The sequence below is a fragment of the Bacillus rossius genome, chromosome 5 (genome assembly GCF_032445375.1).
Source record: "Bacillus rossius redtenbacheri isolate Brsri chromosome 5, Brsri_v3, whole genome shotgun sequence".
NCBI classification, from domain to species: Eukaryota; Metazoa; Arthropoda; class Insecta; order Phasmatodea; family Bacillidae; genus Bacillus; species Bacillus rossius.
The window spans coordinates 60,542,340-60,562,752 of record NC_086333.1 but is presented as its reverse complement, the minus strand read 5'-3'; the positions used below and the strand labels follow the sequence as shown (position 1 = coordinate 60,562,752).

Here is a 20,413-nt window from a genome sequence, read left to right as displayed (position 1 = left end):
TAACATGGTATGAAAGTCATATATGTAAATTTAAAATACAATAGCAATATTTAGAATACTTTTACTGTAAGAATAATAAAATAAAGCGCAGTTCGGGTCCGCGCAGTAGATTTTCCGTTGAAAAGTCGGCATAAAATCTTAACAAGTGTTTCGTATTAATTATGTGTAATTTAATACTCAATCTCTTTAATGCAATCACGTGCTTGTGCCTACACTGGTACGATGAAGACACAGGAAAAATACGGTGCGACAAACACGCACAGACATGATCTATACGTCGTGGGCTCAACCATTGTTGACGCATTAGGAACAGGGGCGCGAATCTGTAGAATTTGCTAGGGGGGAGAGGGGGTAATACCACGGGAATTTCGCGGGGGTTAGGGGCACGTGGGGTTAACCGACACGTCATCTCTGGATACGGTGCTTGTGTGTTGTACACTGCCCATATTTTGGCCCAACATGCATGAAATATACAAAAAAAAACTTTTTAATTTACAGGAAGGCATAAGACATAGTTTCGACATCAAACCCGGTTCAGAGTCACGCTTTTGTAAGTGCAGGCAGGCAACCTCGGTGAGGGGCAGTTCCGAGGAGTTTGGTGGGAGGGGGTGGGAGGGATCTACACCCATGACCCATTATTAGGGGCATGCATATTTCGCGAAAAGATTCCGGGACCAGTTGAAAGTTAAAACACTGTAGCATCAACTGTGTTTCGTGATTGGGTAGTTTCTTTCCTATTCATGACGATCGTTTCATAACCAATCACAGTAATTCATTGCGCCAGCAAACGCGTCCTGAGTGGCCCGGTCAAATATGGCAACGACTTCTCTCGTAGACGGCCGCCAATCACAAGGAAGAAACCGCTGGTGCGGGTACACCTTTTTGCAGTCTATAAGGCGATCAGATGTTTTCGCGAAAAATACATGCCCATACCCATTATTAGTCTCGTTATTAGTGATTAAAATCTGTTTTTACACGCTTTATATTAGCTTCACCTGTTTGTTTGTTTGTATGCTTGTTTGTATGTTTGTAATCGACTCCTTTGGGTGCGATTTTGACCCACTTTAAACGGCCAGATTTAATTCAAACTTTGTAGATTTATCGAGGACCGATGACAATACACTAATTTGATAAGATTATTCCATTAATAAATTTGCAAAATAAGATTTTTGTCAATTTATATAATTGGTAAAATGAAGCAAAGACGTATTTGTAAAGAAAACAATTTCGCTCATGTGCGAAATCTTTTCTTTCAGTTTGTCTTTGGCGCGATATAAACAAAGCCTAATGAATATTGTGACATTTAATTAAATGAAAAGTAAGAGTGGGTTATGATTTTTGTGAACAATACTTTCTTGAAGAGAATATTATCTATATTTGTAAAAATATGAAGAAAAAAACCTGAAATAAGGGCTTTAAATGTTGTTTCTTTCGTTAAATAGAGAAACACAATTACGTCTTTGTTTCATTTTACCAATGAACCAAGAGTGAAACATTATTATAAAACAACATTTTATGCAATTTTTTTCACGAAACATGGAAAAATTGAAGTTTGATTTTGCTGTGAAACCAACAGCAGATGGGAAATCAAACACCATATGCATAACCTCAATAGCTACAACTGATGGACAGATTTTTGAAATTCCACTCGAACACCAACCTGCAAATCTACACCAAGCAGTTACAAATACTCCAAACTATGCCAAGGTCAGTAACTCATTAAATAAAAGACATCAAACACGGAAAATATGGATAAGTTTGACAGATGATATATCAAAAACATATTTGGATAGAGAGCAAAACTTACAGTTTAAGGATTTTTACCTGGAAGAAATTGAGGAAATAATTTTTAAAATAAGCTTAAAACAAAAATGAATGCAAAATACTAGTATTATTGTGAAAAAAGCGTGGGGCGCTTTGTATGATATTTATCGTACATCGAGCGCCCGATGGTAGAGCAGCCGACATGTCATCGGAAGGCTCTGGGTTCGAATCCCAGTCCTGTCTATCCGAATTTTTCTCACATATTGTATACACTCTCATTGAGCAGATCCTTTCCTCATCCTTTCTCAATCCTTATCCTTCCCAAAATTCCTGTTACGTAAATGTGGAACGCTTCACGTAATAATTAATCCGTAACTCCCAACCTTTCCTGCTTCACAGCATTAATTTCGTACAGTATGTAAGACTAGTCGCTATCACTTGTTCGTCAATAACCTTATACCATTAAGTTGTTGTGAAAGCAAGGTATAATGATATAGAACCAAATTAGTTAACTCAAGTTTACTTACTCTTTAATGGTACACAATTCATACGAACAAAAAACATATTATCACCATGGCAAAAAACAACCGACAAAGAAAGTCATGGATATCAACATCATGCAAACAATGTAAACAATGTATGTATAATATATGAAGATTGTTCTCAGTCACAACACTCCCACTAGAACATACTTTGTGAATGTATTAGGTCATTGATTTGAGTCCCATTCCTTGAACACAGAAACGGTGTTTGGTGACTGGCAGGCCTTTGGTCAGCACATCAGCAATCATGCCAACAGAACCTTGATGAATCACGTTGATCACCTTGTCTTCTACAAGCTGACGTATGAAATGATGTTTTGTGTCAATGTGCTTGGTTCTTGCTCTATAACCAGGTGATGTCGCCAAATCAATTGCACTTTTACTATCACACAAAATGTTTATTGCTCCATGTGAACAAATATTGTCTAACTCGCCTATCAATCCTCTAAGCCAAAGTACCTCTTGACATGCTGCGGAGAGTGCCATGTACTCGGCTTCTGCTGTTGACAGCGCTACAGTTCTCTGCTTCTTGCTACTCCAGGTAATGGCACCTCCTTGCATAGTGAAAACGTAGCCAGTAGTGGAACGTCGATCATCGATATCATTTGCCCAGTCTGCATCACAATGTCCTGTAATGTCACTGGATTCACTACTACTGAATTCAAGCTTGACATCTGCTGTACCCTTCAAATAACGCATGATTCTTTTTACAGCCACCCAGTGAGCCTTACAGGGGTTACTACTGAATCTACTAACTGCATTTAATGCAAATCCAATATCGGGCCTGGTTCCCTGATAAACATACATCAAACTTCCAATAGCCTCTTGGTAAGGTACGTTGCTGAACTCTTCAGGTTCTTGTGATTGCAATCCCATATTCTTCGACAGCCTTTGGTTGATGTCACTAGGGCAGACTGCTGGATTGCATTCTTCCAAGTTAAACTTGGACAGCACCTCCTTGATATAACCTTCTTGATCAATCCAGATCTTCCCTGCAGTACGGTCCCGTGTAACTCTTATTCCCAGAATGCATTTGACCTCTCCCAAATCTTTCATCTTGAATCTCTCCATCAATCCATTTTAAATGGCATTTTTGGTTTGGCTGTTGTTGTAGGCAATGAGTAAATCATCAACATAGACAGCTACAATGACGATGCTCCCACTTTCTACCTTAAAATATATACACTGATCTATCATTGAACGAGAGAGCCCAATCTCTTCCAAAGCTCTATTTAGCTTCTGATTCCATGCTCGACTACCTTGTTTAAGACCATATATTGCCTTTGAAAGTTTGCAAACCTTCTCTTCACCTTCTTCAAAACCTTTTGGCTGAGTCATATATATATCTTCCGAAAGATCTCCATGTAGGAAGGCTGTCACAGCATCCATGTGATCAATGTCTAGGTCATACTTTGCAGCCAATGCTAAAATTATCCTTATTGACGAGTGACGAACTACAGGCACAAATGTCTCTTCATAATCAATTCCTCTTTTTTGAGCACAACCCTTTGCAACCAGCCTGGCCTTATAACGTTCTATTCCTCCTTCTGTGTTCCTTTTGGTTTTGAATACCCATTTGCAGTCGATGGGTTTTCTGTCAGCTGGTAGGTTTACAATTTCCCATGCGTTATTCTGTCTTAATGAGTCAATTTCTTCCTTCATGGCATGAATCCAATGTTTTCTCGCAGAGCATGCTAGAGCTTCCTCCAGAGTCTGAGGATCAGCAGAGTCAACATTAACCTTGTACATGATGAAGTCCATTTGTTTTGGTTTCTGGGCTCTACCAGAACGTCGGAGCCGCTGATCTTGTGTATCATCACTAATTCGTTCCTCGCTACATACATAGTCTTCAATTGCACAGTCTCCCACTTGACTGAAGCCTTCTTGAGCCTCAAAACCCTTAAATTCATTCAAACTATCTGTTTCATGGCATGAATTGTCTTCAACATCATCTGGTACCATGATGGGAATGTCTTCCTTTAACTGGAGAGATGCAGTTGGAATAGGTTTAAACACATCCTTTTCAGCCTCACTGTGAACTCTGTGAACTCCTTCATTCTCAATGAACACTACATCACGACTCTTGATAACTCTTGTAGTTCCCTGTTTGAGAAGTCGATATCCTTTGGAGTTCTCACAGTAGCCTACAAAGATGCATTCTTCACCCTTTTCACTAAATCGTCTACATCTTTGCTTAGGAACGTGTGCAAAGGCTTTGCACCCAAAAACTCGCAGATGTCGCAAGTCTGGCTTGCGCCCACTCCAGACCTCCTCTGGTGTTTTTCCAGCTAACACTCTGGAAGGGGAACGATTGTGCAAGTAAGCCGCTGTGTTCACTGCTTCAGCCCAAAAAGAGTAATCCAGCCCTGCCTCGATGAGCAAACAACGTGCCTTCTCCACAAGAGTGCGGTTCAGTCGCTCTGCTAGACCGTTCTGCTCAGGTGTGTAGGGGCAAGTGGTCTGATGTTGGATTCCAAGTTCCTTCAAGATCATCGATAGTCCACTGTTGACATATTCACCCCCATTGTCTGTACGCAATATTTTGACTTGCTTATTTGTTTGTCTCTCAATCATGGATCGAAAATCCTTGAATCTATCTGTGACTTCACTTTTAGATTTTAAAAAATATACGAATACCTTTCTAGAGTAATCATCTATGAGAGTGAAGAAATAGCGGGAACCTCCAATCGACAACTCTTCCATTGGACCACAAATGTCAGAATGCACTAACTGCAATGTGTCAAGTGCCCTTGTTCCTTGATGCTTGAATGGGAGTCTTTGCTGTTTGCCTTTTACACAAGTAGTACATGTAGCACTGTCCACGTTCGAAAAATTCAGCCCCGACGCGGATCCATCCCGCAACTGTTTCATACCCCATCGGTTCAAATGACCTAATACATTCACAAAGTATGTTCTAGTGGGAGTGTTGTGACTGAGAACAAACTTCATATATTATACATACATTGTTTACATTGTTTGCATGATGTTGATATCCATGACTTTCTTTGTCGGTTGTTTTTTGCCATGGTGATAATATGTTTTTTGTTCGTATGAATTGTGTACCATTAAAGAGTAAGTAAACTTGAGTTAACTAATTTGGTTCTATATCATTATACCTTGCTTTCACAACAGGTTATGGGCCCAGAAACGTGAAATTATGATATATATTATGAAATTATGATATAGACGTAAGAAAACATGGTATTAGATATGGCAGCAGGACAAGCTCATAGCTCATTGCCGACGATCGAAAAGTTGGTCGGACGGGAAAACTATAATACTTGGCAGTTTGCAATGAGAACTTATCTGGAACATGAAGAATTGTGGCAGTGTGTCACAGGTGAAGAAAAGGATGACAAGAAGATTATACGCGCTCGGGCAAAGATTATTTTGTCAATCAGCTCTGTAAATTATGTACATGTTCAAGACACTTGTACAGCAAAGGAGGCATGGGACAAGTTGAAGAATGCTTTTCAGGATTCAGGGTTAACAAGAAGAGTAGGATTGTTAAGGTCTCTAATTACGACTAGGTTAGAAAGCTGTACTTCTGTAGAAGAGTATGTCAATAGTATTATAACTACTGCACACAAACTCAGAGGCATTAATTTTGAGGTTAGTGAAGAGTGGATTGGAACATTATTGTTAGCCGGGTTGCCAGATGATTATAGGCCAATGATAATGGGACTAGAAAGTTCAGGAGCGCCTATTACTGGAGATTCTATTAAGACCAAACTATTGCAAGAAGTCCAAGTAACTGCAAGAAAACCAGGAGTTCCTGAACAAGAGTCTGCCTTCTACAGCTCCAAGGCGAGGAGGGATTTCAACAAGGGTCCCAAGTGTTTTGACTGCAATGGGTATGGCCACATAGCACGTCATTGCCCCCAACGATTTGAACGTGCAAGATATTCAGAGCACAAGGACACAGAAAATAAAGGCGCCGGTCACAGTGCTTTTCTGAATGTTGTCCTCACTACAGGAAATGCTGATACTGAGGAATGGTACATTGATTCGGGGGCAACTGCACATATTACAAGAAAACTCAGCTGGCTATCAGGCACTCGTGAAGATACAAATGATCAAATCATGATGGCGGATAACAATAGACTGCCAGCTAGAAGCAAAGGAGATGTACACTTGAAGGTATCTGTAGCTGGAAAGGTAGATACTGTTAAGGCAGAGGAAGTTTTGTATGTACCTGATGTTTCAACTAATCTGCTGTCTGTGAGTAGAATTGTCAAGCATGGCCACACTGTGTTGTTCTCTGATAAGGGTTGTTGCATTTATGATACTAACTGGGAGCTGGTGGCTACAGGCTCTTTAGTGAACAATATGTACAAGCTGGACCAATCTGAAGAAAGAGTCAATTGTACCAGATCGGTTCCTGTTACGTAAATGTGGAACGCTTCACGTAATAATTAATCCGTAACTCCCAACCTTTCCTGCTTCACAGCATTAATTTCGTACAGTATGTAAGACTAGTCGCTATCACTTGTTCGTCAATAACCTTATACCATTAAGTCTCACTGTATATATTGATAACGTTAAAACTTTTGAATGGCTTCTAAAATCGAGATTTGACTATCAATACAGCTGTACACATTAATAATTTGTAAAATAATTACAGTTACTTATATATATATCACGGAATTAATAGTATATTAGAACAGATAACAGTTTAAAAAAAATAAAAAACACGCTTTTATAAATAAACAAAACTAAAAAGTAAAAAATAAATAAGTTTAAAAAAAATAAAAAAACACGTTTTTATAGAAAATCCAACTAAAAAATAGAAAATAAATTTTAATAACTTTAATTTAAAAATATTGTAAAATAAAAAAATATTATTTTATTTAAAAAAAAGCGTGGGGTGCTTTTTATCAAAATGATAATCCTTCTACTCATATCTGTCAGTAAAATAATTATAACTATTGACACCATGCACCCCACGTTTTTTTAAATAAAATACAGTTTTTTATTTTACACTTTTTAAATTAAAGTTATTAAAATTTATTTTCTAATTTTTAGCTGGATTTTCTATAAAAGCGTGTTTTTTAGTTTTTTTTTAAACTCTTATTTATTTTTTCTCACACAAGAAAGTTGGCCCGAAAATATCTGTAACAAGCGAACAGGACCGTGTGAACAGTTGTGTCCGCCGGGGCAGCTGACGACGGCGCGCCGCTGGTTTGTTGCCCGCAGAGACGTTCGGCGCCGGCGTGGGGCTCGCCCTGTCGCAGGCGCTCATTTTGACGGGCATGGTGCAGTACGGCGTGAGGATGTCCACCGAGGTCGTCAGCCAGGTGACGTCCGTGGAGCGGGTGCTGGAGTACACCCGCCTCGACACGGAGCCGGCCCTCGAGTCCCCGCCAGGTACGTCCGTCCGTCCGTCCGTCCGTCCGTCCGTCGCGTCGGTCACGTGACCTGCGGCCGATCGGAGAGCTCGGAACATTTCATCCGCCTTCCCATCAAACCTTTTTGGAAAAATCATACTTTTGACGGACAGATGGCTCACATCTATGGTTTTAGCTGCGACAGTCGATTGACACTTGAATACGGGCCTGTGGTTTTCGTTATTTGGTCGTTCAGATGTTTTTTTAATATATAATAACATTGCGGTTCTTAAAACTCATTTCCAAACAATTCAATCACGACTCTGAATTTTTCCTGTAGGGTACGTACAAAAACACGACGTAAGTAGTAAACAAATTCGAATTAATTTTCTGAGAGAGAAAAAACACTGATTGTTGGTAGCACTTACCGGGGGAAAATATATTTGACGGACGGACGAAATCGTGTTGAAAATCGGTGGCTTTGACGGATGAAAAAGTGACGAATGGACAGATGACGGACATAGGCGACGGGCTGTTGTAATTCCGCCTTTACACGTCTTGCATTGGCGGTGTAGTGCAAGTCCACGTTTTCAAGTAAACAATCAGATTGATTTTTTTTGTAAGTGGAACACAAATATTCATACAAAATTGCAGATACCAGTCAATTTGTACATTTACATGGAAACAACAGTATCGCTACTAAATAGTATCCACAATAATATTGGGTTCGGATTCTTACACGGGTATTTATGCTTTGTTTTGTCCAGTACCTCCAATAGTTAAAGTTATTTTGTAAACCGTTCTCTGACCGGCATTCCAGTATTAACTGCGCACATTAATAAGCATACCAAAAAAATTAAGTTGATTGAATATTAGATTAAATTTCAATGTTTAAAAAATTGTACTTTGAATGAAACATCTATTAAAACATAAAAGGTAATTTTTTGTCGGTCACTATAGCTAATATTTTTTTTTGTTTGAGAATTTACATAGCACTATATCTCAAGATTCTAGACGAAAGTAAAACAATCTATTTGTGTACATTTCAGACAAGAAACCTCCCGCGGAGTGGCCTAAAGAAGGCTGCGTCAGATTCCTGAACCTGTCTCTGAAATACAGCGAGGACGACCCACCGGTCCTGAAGGACCTGGACTTCATCATCCTGCCGTCGCATAAGGTGAGTCCAAGGAGAAACAAATATATATTGTATTGTCCAAGACTCCTCTAAGCGTGTTCCAGCAGTTTGTAAATAAAAATTAACTTCCATACTACGACTATTGGATACCCACAAGTTTTGTTAAGTTCGTTTCGTGTCAGACTGAAATTCAAAGACATGTGTTTTCCCTACAAATGCTTGCTTTAACATTGGCGCATTTACTAGCGAGGACCTTATTGTTCTTGCAGGTGGGCATCGTGGGTCGCACGGGCGCCGGCAAGACGTCGCTGATCTCGGCGCTGTACCGCCTCGCCGACCTGCACGGCTCCGTGCTCATAGACGGCGTGGACACGCAGGCAGTTGGCCTGCACGACCTCAGGCAGCGCATCTCCATCATCCCTCAGGAGCCGGTGCTGTTCTCGGCCTCCGTGCGCGAGAACCTCGACCCCTTCGGCGAGTTCGACGACCACCTGCTGTGGAGCGCGCTGGAAGAGGTACCCTCGCACCTCCATCAGGGCCTGTCAACAATAGTTACAATCACACGGTACTTAAACACTGGGACTGCAACTTCTACAATCACATTGTGCTAGTTCGACGACCACCTGCTGTGGAGCGCGCTGGAAGAGGTACCCTCGCACCTCCATCAGGGCCTGTAAACAATAGTTACAATCACACGGTACTTAAACACTGGGGCTGCACCTTTTACAATCACATTGTGCTAGTTCGACGACCACCTGCTGTGGAGCGCGCTGGAAGAGGTACCCTCGCACCTCCATCAGGGCCTGTAAACAATAGTTACAATCACACGGTACTTAAACACTGGGACTGCACCTTCTACAATCACATTGCGCTAGTTCGACGACCACCTGCTGTGGAGCGCGCTGGAAGAGGTACCCTCGCACCTCCATCAGGGCCTGTAAACAATAGTTACAATCACACGGTACTTAAACACTGGGACTGCACCTTCTACAATCACATTGCGCTAGTTCAACGACCACCTGCTGTGGAGCGCGCTGGAAGAGGTACCCTCGCACCTCCATCAGGGCCTGTCAACAATAGTTACAATCACGGTACTTAAACACTGGGACTGCACCATCTACAATCACATTGCGCTAGTTCGACGACCACCTGCTGTGGAGCGCGCTGGAAGAGGTACCCTCGCACCTCCATCAGGGCCTGTAAACAATAGTTACAATCACGGTACTTAAACACTGGGGCTGCACCTTTTACAATCACATTGTGCTAGTTCGACGACCACCTGCTGTGGAGCGCGCTGGAAGAGGTACCCTCGCACCTCCATCAGGGCCTGTCAACAATAGTTACAATCACGGTACTTAAACACTGGGACTGCACCTTCTACAATCACATTGCGCTAGTTCGACGACCACCTGCTGTGGAGCGCGCTGGAAGAGGTACCCTCGCACCTCCATCAGGGCTTGTAAACAATAGTTACAATCACACGGTACTTAAACACTGGGGCTGCACCTTTTACAATCACATTGTGCTAGTTCGACGACCACCTGCTGTGGAGCGCTCTGGAAGAGGTACCCTCGCACCTCCATCAGGGCCTGTAAACAATAGTTACAATCACACGGTACTTAAACACTGGGGCTGCACCTTTTACAATCACATTGTGCTAGTTCGACGACCACCTGCTGTGGAGCGTGCTGGAAGAGGTACCCTCGCACCTCCATCAGGGCCTGTAAACAATAGTTACAATCACACGGTACTTAAACACTGGGACTGCACCTTCTACAATCACATTGCGCTAGTTCGACGACCACCTGCTGTGGAGCGTGCTGGAAGAGGTACCCTCGCACCTCCATCAGGGCCTGTCAACAATAGTTACAATCACACGGTACTTAAACACTGGGACTGCACCTTCTACAATCACATTGCGCTAGTTCGACGACCACCTGCTGTGGAGCGCGCTGGAAGAGGTACCCTCGCACCTCCATCAGGGCCTGCCAACAATAGTTACAATCACACGGTACTTAAACACTGGGACTGCACCTTCTACAATCACATTGCGCTAGTTCGACGACCACCTGCTGTGGAGCGTGCTGGAAGAGGTACCCTCGCACCTCCATCAGGGCCTGTCAACAATAGTTACAATCACACGGTACTTAAACACTGGGACTGCACCTTCTACAATCACATTGCGCTAGTTCGACGACCACCTGCTGTGGAGCGCGCTGGAAGAGGTACCCTCGCACCTCCATCAGGGCCTGCCAACAATAGTTACAATCACACGGTACTTAAACACTGGGACTGCACCTTCTACAATCACATTGCGCTAGTTCGACGACCACCTGCTGTGGAGCGCGCTGGAAGAGGTACCCTCGCACCTCCATCAGGGCCTGCCAACAATAGTTACAATCACACGGTACTTAAACACTGGGACTGCACCTTCTACAATCACATTGCGCTAGTTCGACGACCACCTGCTGTGGAGCGTGCTGGAAGAGGTACCCTCGCACCTCCATCAGGGCCTGTCAACAATAGTTACAATCACACGGTACTTAAACACTGGGACTGCACCTTCTACAATCACATTGCGCTAGTTCGACGACCACCTGCTGTGGAGCGCGCTGGAAGAGGTACCCTCGCACCTCCATCAGGGCCTGCCAACAATAGTTACAATCACACGGTACTTAAACACTGGGACTGCACCTTCTACAATCACATTGCGCTAGTTCGACGACCACCTGCTGTGGAGCGCGCTGGAAGAGGTACCCTCGCACCTCCATCAGGGCCTGTCAACAATAGTTACAATCACACGGTACTTAAACACTGGGACTGCACCTTCTACAATCACATTGCGCTTGTTCGACGACCACCTGCTGTGGAGCGCGCTGGAAGAGGTACCCTCGCACCTCCATCAGGGCCTGTCAACAATAGTTACAATCACACGGTACTTAAACACTGGGACTGTACCTTCTACAATCACATTGCGCTAGTTCGACGACCACCTGCTGTGGAGCGCGCTGGAAGAGGTATCCTCGCACCTCCATCAGGGCCTGCCAACAATAGTTACAATCACACGGTACTTAAACACTGGGACTGTACCTTCTACAATCACATTGCGCTAGTTCGACGACCACCTGCTGTGGAGCGCGCTGGAAGAGGTACCCTCGCACCTCCATCAGGGCCTGCCAACAATAGTTACAATCACACGGTACTTAAACACTGGGACTGTACCTTCTACAATCACATTGCGCTAGTTCGACGACCACCTGCTGTGGAGCGCGCTGGAAGAGGTACCCTCGCACCTCCATCAGGGCCTGCCAACAATAGTTACAATCACACGGTACTTAAACACTGGGACTGTACCTTCTACAATCACATTGCGCTAGTTCGACGACCACCTGCTGTGGAGCGCGCTGGAAGAGGTATCCTCGCACCTCCATCAGGGCCTGCCAACAATAGTTACAATCACACGGTACTTAAACACTGGGACTGTACCTTCTACAATCACATTGCGCTAGTTCGACGACCACCTGCTGTGGAGCGCGCTGGAAGAGGTACCCTCGCACCTCCATCAGGGCCTGCCAACAATAGTTACAATCACACGGTACTTAAACACTGGGACTGTACCTTCTACAATCACATTGCGCTAGTTCGACGACCACCTGCTGTGGAGCGCGCTGGAAGAGGTACCCTCGCACCTCCATCAGGGCCTGTCAACAATAGTTACAATCACACGGTACTTAAACACTGGGACTGCACCTTCTACAATCACATTGCGCTAGTTCGACGACCACCTGCTGTGGAGCGCGCTGGAAGAGGTACCCTCGCACCTCCATCAGGGCCTGTCAACAATAGTTACAATCACACGGTACTTAAACACTGGGACTGCACCTTCTACAATCACATTGCGCTAGTTCGACTACCACCTGCTGTGGAGCGCGCTCGAGGAGGTGAGGCCACAGGGGGATGCACCACAAAGCCGAAATACCACAACGCCGAAATGCCAAATTGACCACAACGGCGACAGCTAGAAAACTGCTGTGTACCACAACGCCGAATTACCACAGATCCGAAATACACTAACGCCGAAAAATGTCATTGCAGGACTGCCACAAAGGTTAGGTTAGGTTAGACTAGGTTAGGTTGGACTAGGTTAGGTTAGGCTGGGCTAGGATAGGCTAGGTTAAGTTAGGTTAGGTTATATTACGCTAGGTTAGGTTAATTAGGTAAGGTTAGGTTTGATTGTGGTATTTCGGCGTTAAGGTACATTTAAGAAACACACACAAATTTATTCAGTTGTTATTTCGGCGTTGTGGTACACAGCAGTTTTCTAGCGGTCGGCGTTGTGGTCAATTTTGACATTCGGCGTTATGGTATTTCGGCGTTGTGGTAACGACCCAGACCACAGCTATCCAAACCTCCAGGAAGGTCCATCTACAATCTTTATACTAACGTATTACCTAAAAATATGGACAAACCTAAACAAATTTTTTGTTGGCAATCTACATTTTCTTGCTTTAATAATTTCAATATTGTGCATTTAACTGTTTTGCGGCAGTCAATCAAAATCTTATCAGTCACATTCAACGAAAGTCAAAGATAACTGTGCGTTGTTATTTTAATTGTCAGTGATATTTCTCATTGGTAGAAAAAAAAAAACAAATAGAAAAAGCCTCCTCCAGTTTCTCTTCAACCAACAAGTTCCTCTCCTCAACTGCCCCTTTAACCACCTGCTCTCCTCCACTTTCCCTTAAAATAAATAGTTGCTCTCCCCAATTTTCTCTTCAACCTCCTATTTGCTCTCCTAAACTTCTATTTAAACCACCTCTTTTTACTCCTTAATTTTCTCTTTAGCCATCTAGTGGCTCATTTTAATTTTTCCTTCAACCATTTTTTTGTACTCCTGAACTTCCTCTGCAGCCACCTAGTTGAACTCCTTCGTACCTTCTACATTTCCTTCTCAGAAACTGCTGTAAGGCCAGGGTGGCTGAGTGGTCAGATCATTTACCTCTCACAAAGGTGATCTTGGCTCGATTTCCCGGCTGGTCTAAATCGGGGAAACCGCGAGGGAAACATGGAGGGAATTTCCATGAGCCGTGGGTTTCTCGAGGTACACCCATTTCCCCACATATTATTTATAACATTCATACTTCCTCCTCGTTTCATCACCCCTCATCGTCTCTGTAACGATATAGATTTTGACGAGATGTTACGCCCTGATTCATTCATACATTCATTCATGCTGCTGTGTACAGATGCCACGCTCAATTTTGGAGCCACGATTATTTCATGCATTGCTTGGGTAGCAAAGTAGACTTGAAGCACATATAAATCTGCCTGGCACTGATTGTTCGACTACAGCGAGCTCGTCACACCTTTGACAACCCTGAATCAGTCATAATCAAAGAGAATAAGTGGTTACCATGTCACTTGAAACCTTGCAACACTTGCAACTTGACCTTGTTATGGACTTACGAGCACCCTAAAAAGGTTTGTTTATATTGTCGCGGGGTTTAAATCTTAAAAAAAAAATAATGTAATAAATATTAAATCAAATTTAAATCTGCCAAATCAAATGTCAAATTAAATCCATCGAAAACTATAATGCGTTTTCTTTAACTTCATTGGGGAAAAACCATAACTCAGAGGACATACTCGCTTGGCATCTACTTATGATTTGCGAAAGGCATTAGTCACAATTCCTCTTAACTTAATAAAATACTTTAATGTACCAAGGATCGAAACGAATATGTCCGTCATCCCGTACAGGATGTCTGTTGAGAGACGAATTAAAGGAGATTTTTAAAAATAACTTAATTCTAAATGAAAATGACTTTACATTTTATTTTTAAACTTCAAATAACCAAAATCAGTCTTAAATAACAGGCTTTACAGATTATAAACAAAAAATAAAATTAACAATAACGATCTCTCAGTTATGATTAAAGTAATAACGACTCAACGACCATACAAAAGAGAGATTCACTAAACTCTTCCCTACTTCTTCCTAATACATTAACTTAATAGCATCAACACCATCATTTATTATTAAACTTAAGAAAAATACTTCATTGCTCACGTTGTCAATTACTATGAACATTTCTTGATTCCTCGCGTTAAAACTAACCTATGACCCTGCTATCAACTAGTTACTACAGGCGAGAGGCATAGCCTCCCCCATAGTGAGCTTAAAGACGATTACATCCCGAACTGAACGACTCGTAACCACTGACGAGAGGCATAGCCTCCGCCAGAGTGAGCTTAAACTCAAACTACATTACGAATTAAGCGAATCGTTTCCACAGGCGAGAGGCATAGCCTCCGCCTGAGTGAGCCTAAACTGACTACATTCTAAACTACCTAAATGACCAGTTGCCTCAGACGACTGGCATAGTCTCCGCCTGAGTGAGCCCCGAGGTTATACTCACTTGCGCTTAAATTCCTGCGCAACCACCGTGCCTACCATAACAAAAGCTGGTTATTGAAGCCAAATTTACAAACAACTAACCAGGACAGCTAAGAAGGATACCCCCTCTACCCAGCCGTGCAGGCCACACCGCGCGGCCTGTTACGACAGCGCGCCCCAGTAACTGCGGCCAGTGACTGCGCCAGCGCACGGCCGAACAAACAAACTACAAAATAATGTGAAATCTGCAAGCCGCGCCGGCCCTGTGCCCCAATTACTTGGTCACGCCACTTGCGCCGACGTGTGAACAGAGCAGTCAGCCCAGAGTCCCATCAGTAAAGTCCCCAAATTTGATTTCAAAAACCCTGTAAAATTTTTGAACCGCGACAATATACATATAGGCAGGTATGGCCTAGCCTAAAGTGATATGAATCCGAGGAAATAATGAGGCTTTAGCCATTGCTTTATTACGTGCATGTGGAAATGTTTGCGTGCATAACGGTTTGTTCTTTTTCGTGACCTCCGCAGGTGGAGCTGAAGGAGTCGGTGGGCTCGCTGGACTTCCACGTGAACGAAGGAGGGTCCAACTTCAGCGTCGGCCAGAGGCAGCTGGTGTGCCTGGCCAGGGCCATCCTCAGGAACAACAGGATACTCGTGATGGACGAGGCGACCGCCAACGTGGACCCTCAGTACGTGTTGCGACGGAAGCAGCGTTCCGTTCGATGTGTAAACATCTTCGCTCTCGGTGTACGGCATTTGGTGGGAGTAATTTCGTGAAAATCGAACGGAAGTCGATGAACGGAAATATGTCTCAAGGATAGTGGAGCCACGTGTATAAAAATATACACGTTTATAGTCACTTTAGTAAACATTAGGGGACATACCAAACGTGTTGGTGTCCCAAATGAAACATTACAATAGTGAAACTATCCCGGAATATATTTGTTAAACTAAACTAGTCATAGTAAAAAGGAATCTCAAGTTTTAAAATACTTAAGAAAGCTGGCATTACAATGATAATTATTGATATTCTCCTCTCAATTTCCAACAGCCTCAGTAGCGCAGCGGTATAGTGTAACGCTTGTTAACCTCAAAGGATGTGGTTCAAATCTCGTTGCACGAATTTGTTTTTCTTTTTAATAACATTATAACATATGAATTGTATATAATAATGTTTTATCAGCTCTATGAGGTTAAGGTTTGTTTGTATGAAGTATTTAAAGACTTATTTCAGTCGATTAAAAAACAAAATATACAAAAATATACTTAGTGTTATAATATGTTTTTTAAATGGTTTCTGGCTAATATTTTAGTAATGCGATATAAAAATAACTTCTAGTGTGTGTGGAAACTTTTTTGTATTAACTATTTAATAAAATGTCTTGTCAAAAATCTGGTCAAAGCTGGGGTTTAGGAATTTGTCAAAGTCTTTTTTGCTGTTATCAGTACCGTTTCCAAAAGTTATAAATTTCCGTTTGTTTTGTGCTTATATCTGTGAGTGATGGTGGCAATCTACGTTTACAATTCAGGCAGCGAATTCTAGCGGTGGGCGCAAAACGTTAGTGTGAAATTCGCGTCTAGAAATTTTGATATGTACTTGAAAAACGAAATTTTATTGATTAATAGAAAAATATCGGTAAGCATTATTTAAAATAATTTTACTTTAAATTTATTGTCCGAGTTTCGTATTATAAGTTTATTTGCAACGTGAACAATATGAGAAAACATTAATTTGCTCGTTAGCGAGGTTAGAGGTTTACACATCACTGGCGAGTACTGAAAGTCTTGCTCACATATGTTTATGCAGTTTTACCTTAATAATCCTGCTCTTACCTCGGAGTAGAAGCCTGCAATAAATTTTTTCTTGTGCTACAATGGACTCCACAATTGCGTGCGTAATTGAGTAATCGTCGTGTATTCATTGGCTGTTACCACGTTTAACATTCTTTACGGGCCACACGATGTTCGGTCAGTAGAGGCAGGCAAAATTTTCGCTATTATTCGGCAAGAGTGTAGATTGCAAATGTGTCTACAAGCTGACGTATCTTTTTTGATCGAAGGTCTAGAAGCCAACAACAAACACATGTAAAATCATTTGAGACTTGAAGAGAATATCAAAGGGGCAGCAGCCAATGAAACACATGACAAAAACTTGACTACGCACTCGTTTGTGTAGTCTAGCTTGGAGTCAGAAAATAACGTGTTTTCAGCGGATCTGTACCCGTGATCAACAAACAAGAGCCATTCGAATAGGGGTGGCAACGATATATCGATATATCGAAAGTATCGATAGTTCAGGTTCAAAATATCGATAAAATGGTATCAATATTTTAGTGCCGATAATTTTTTATTTCGATATTTAGTTTTGATAGTATATTTTTCTTAATAAATTAATTGTTTTCAAGTAAGAAACAATTTTATTAAAATTATGTGTAAATAGTCTCCAGAAACAAAGAGTTGTGTGTGATAGGCTCTATTTTCACTCTCTCTCATGGTGCCCAATCAACACATTAGTAGAGATGGTGATTTATAGCATTTAAAATAATGACATTTAGCATTTTGAATTTGAAATTTAGCATTTTGTAGCATTTAAAAAACACAATTTAGCCAATTCTCTCATTTTACATTACTGAAGAAAAGTGTATTTTTAAAAAAGAAACCGTTGCTTGCCGATTTACAGACTTTTTTTCTTCAACCGACTTCTTGGTTTTTTTTTGTCTGATGTCTCTCAGATTTAATGTGCTTTTCAAGTAAATCTTTTTTTTTTTTCCATTCCAGATGGCGATTACATAAATTAAAATTGCGCATTAAAATATTCGTATCTATAACTGTTCGCTTTTGTATTCATTTATGCAATTGCGAATGGAAATGACGTTTCGTCCCAATTTTACCACGAGAAATAACAGTATACAACACATTCACGAGTATGCACGTATTTGTAAACACGCAACATTCCACAGACTACACAAGAACGCGGCTTTCACGTGAAACACAGCCAGAAAATGTGACTTACAATTGTTAGCGCAACGAAGCAGAGATGTCGCAATATGGTGGCCTAAAAACTTGTACTCTGCAAGATGACGGACAATCTTCCAGCTAGTTGTTCTTTGCTTTGTTTGCAATCGCGAGGCACGGATGGCCATTCTACATTCAATATTGACAAACAATAGTATGTAGTTGTGAATGACGTGACAATAAGATACTTGTGCTGAATACGCCATAAAATGATGGTTTCTTTTGATACTGAACTGAAACAAAATACAATCGGTAAATAAATTGTGTAGAGTGAAGACGAATCTACGTTTTTTACCTTGATTTCACATTTATCTCGGAATAGTCTAGATTTAGCATTTTATAGCGGAAAAAATATAATTTAGCATATTTTAGCATCTATTTAGCAAAAACTAAAAATCACCATCCCTACACATTAGCAATCGTTTTCGTTGCAAAAGCTCCCTCGCGTTTAGATTAATAATCAAATAAATCCAAAACCATTGACTTAAATGACTTATGTGAAATTCAAACCCAGCATATATAGTGCACCATGTTATTTGGCTGGCGTATTTAAAAAATGTCAGCATGGTTTGAGATATTAGAATATGTATTTAATAACTGAGTACTGAAGAGATTTTTTTTTGTAATCCAAGAGGTGCAATACGTCACTCACTTATGAACTGAAGGGGAAAAAAACAGAATTTTTACAATTATTTGAAAGATTATAAGTATTAGTAGAGACACGGGAATTTCGTGGATTCTTTTGGTCAAAAGGCAGACTACAAACATGCATACCTTTGAATTACTTGAATGATTGGATCACAACTCTCTCGACACTTCCTTCTAAGACTGTGGGCCAGCCAACTACCAGCCAGCGGTGGAGCAGTCGGGTCACATAGACACACTCAAAAGAAAGGGAGTTTCTGTAGTAAGAAATCAGCCAATATGAAAGCTTATGTGTGCAGAGTATAGACAGGATTGTTAACTTTAGCCCGACACCGAATAAATTCACAAAATATTCAGGTCCCTAAACTTAAGTTATTGTCCAACTGTACAATGTAGGAAACAAACCTATAGTTTTTTTTTTTCAACATTTTTTTTTGTTTTCAATTTAAATACGTAAAATTCACAGAAAACCATCCAAAATTAGCTGTTGCCAAAAATAAATACGCACGCACGTGGAATTATACCCTAGGTGGATTGAAGTTTAAAATTCGACATGAAGTTTCCCGCCTCTATACGACTGATGCCTGCTAGCCTACCTGTTCTGCGCAGTCTGAAGCGTGGTATGTGATGTGGCATGTAGCAGCGACGGAATTAATTTGTGTGGGTAGCGGGAGCACCCAGACGAAACCCACAGGCCACAGCAACGTCTGCCACGTTTCCACAAGCGCGAGATATCCAGGTTGGACCCCGCCGGCAATCGAACCTGGGTCGCCTTGGTGGGAGGCGAGTGTTCTGACCTCAACCATCGACCAAAAATAATGTTTTTTTTTGTATGTAACCACGAGCCGTTGTGTTATTGTAGTTGTCGTCTTAGGTGTATGAGTAAGCTAAAAGGAGACGATTAGGACAACACAAATTGCATCCATATCTTACCCGGGATTCGAACAAAGAGCCCCTGTAACAAAAACTTGTGCGTGGTCGAATACCCTAGGAGGCCGTCCATTCAATTATTGCGCCTGTAGATAAAATTTCTTTAAAAAAAATGGGGTGTGGCGGTGTGTGTCATGGACACGGCCGTGTGTTTTACGTGAATACGTGTACGTAACAGGTAATATTTGCCATACAAAATATAAAATAAGTTATTTTTTATTTTAACACCATATATATTCACTGTAACTATTTTACACTAATGTTTTATACATGCAATCGATAGATTTTGACGAGAGCTGGTGATTGAAACTCAAACGAACGTCGTAGCGTCTCTGTGTCAAAAGTTATACTGAATGGAAATCTCGAAACGCAGCAAAATGACCTCAAAATGGTGGCTCTAAAACTTCCACCGCACGCGATGCGTCACAGTCCTCACTTAACGTAACGAGTTCTTTGATCCTTTAGCTATCCAGTGGTGTAATTAAATTTTGGATGGAGATGATAGATATGTAGCTGCAACACCAAACTGTATCCCCCGATTTTGTTATCATTCGTTTTTTTTAATTGCCTCCCACTATGGAAGCACGTATTAAAGACGTATTCACGTCAAAAAAAACTTCGACCAAACACGGTATATAAGTGATATAGTGAAGAAATG

The 20,413-nt window shown here is 41.6% G+C and overlaps 1 protein-coding gene across 2 annotated transcripts in view; it reads left to right on the top strand.

The window, feature by feature from the left end:
- Window positions 1–20,413, top strand: part of LOC134531879 (ATP-binding cassette sub-family C member 4-like) — a 108,214-nt gene that overhangs the window by 82,912 nt on the left and 4,889 nt on the right. For both annotated transcript variants that reach the window (XM_063367889.1, XM_063367888.1), the window contains 4 exons: window positions 7,503–7,673; window positions 8,683–8,810; window positions 9,038–9,283; window positions 15,694–15,854. In XM_063367889.1, coding sequence (XP_063223959.1) covers window positions 7,503–7,673; window positions 8,683–8,810; window positions 9,038–9,283; window positions 15,694–15,854 — 706 coding nt within the window. The remainder of the gene's footprint in view (window positions 1–7,502; window positions 7,674–8,682; window positions 8,811–9,037; window positions 9,284–15,693; window positions 15,855–20,413) is intronic.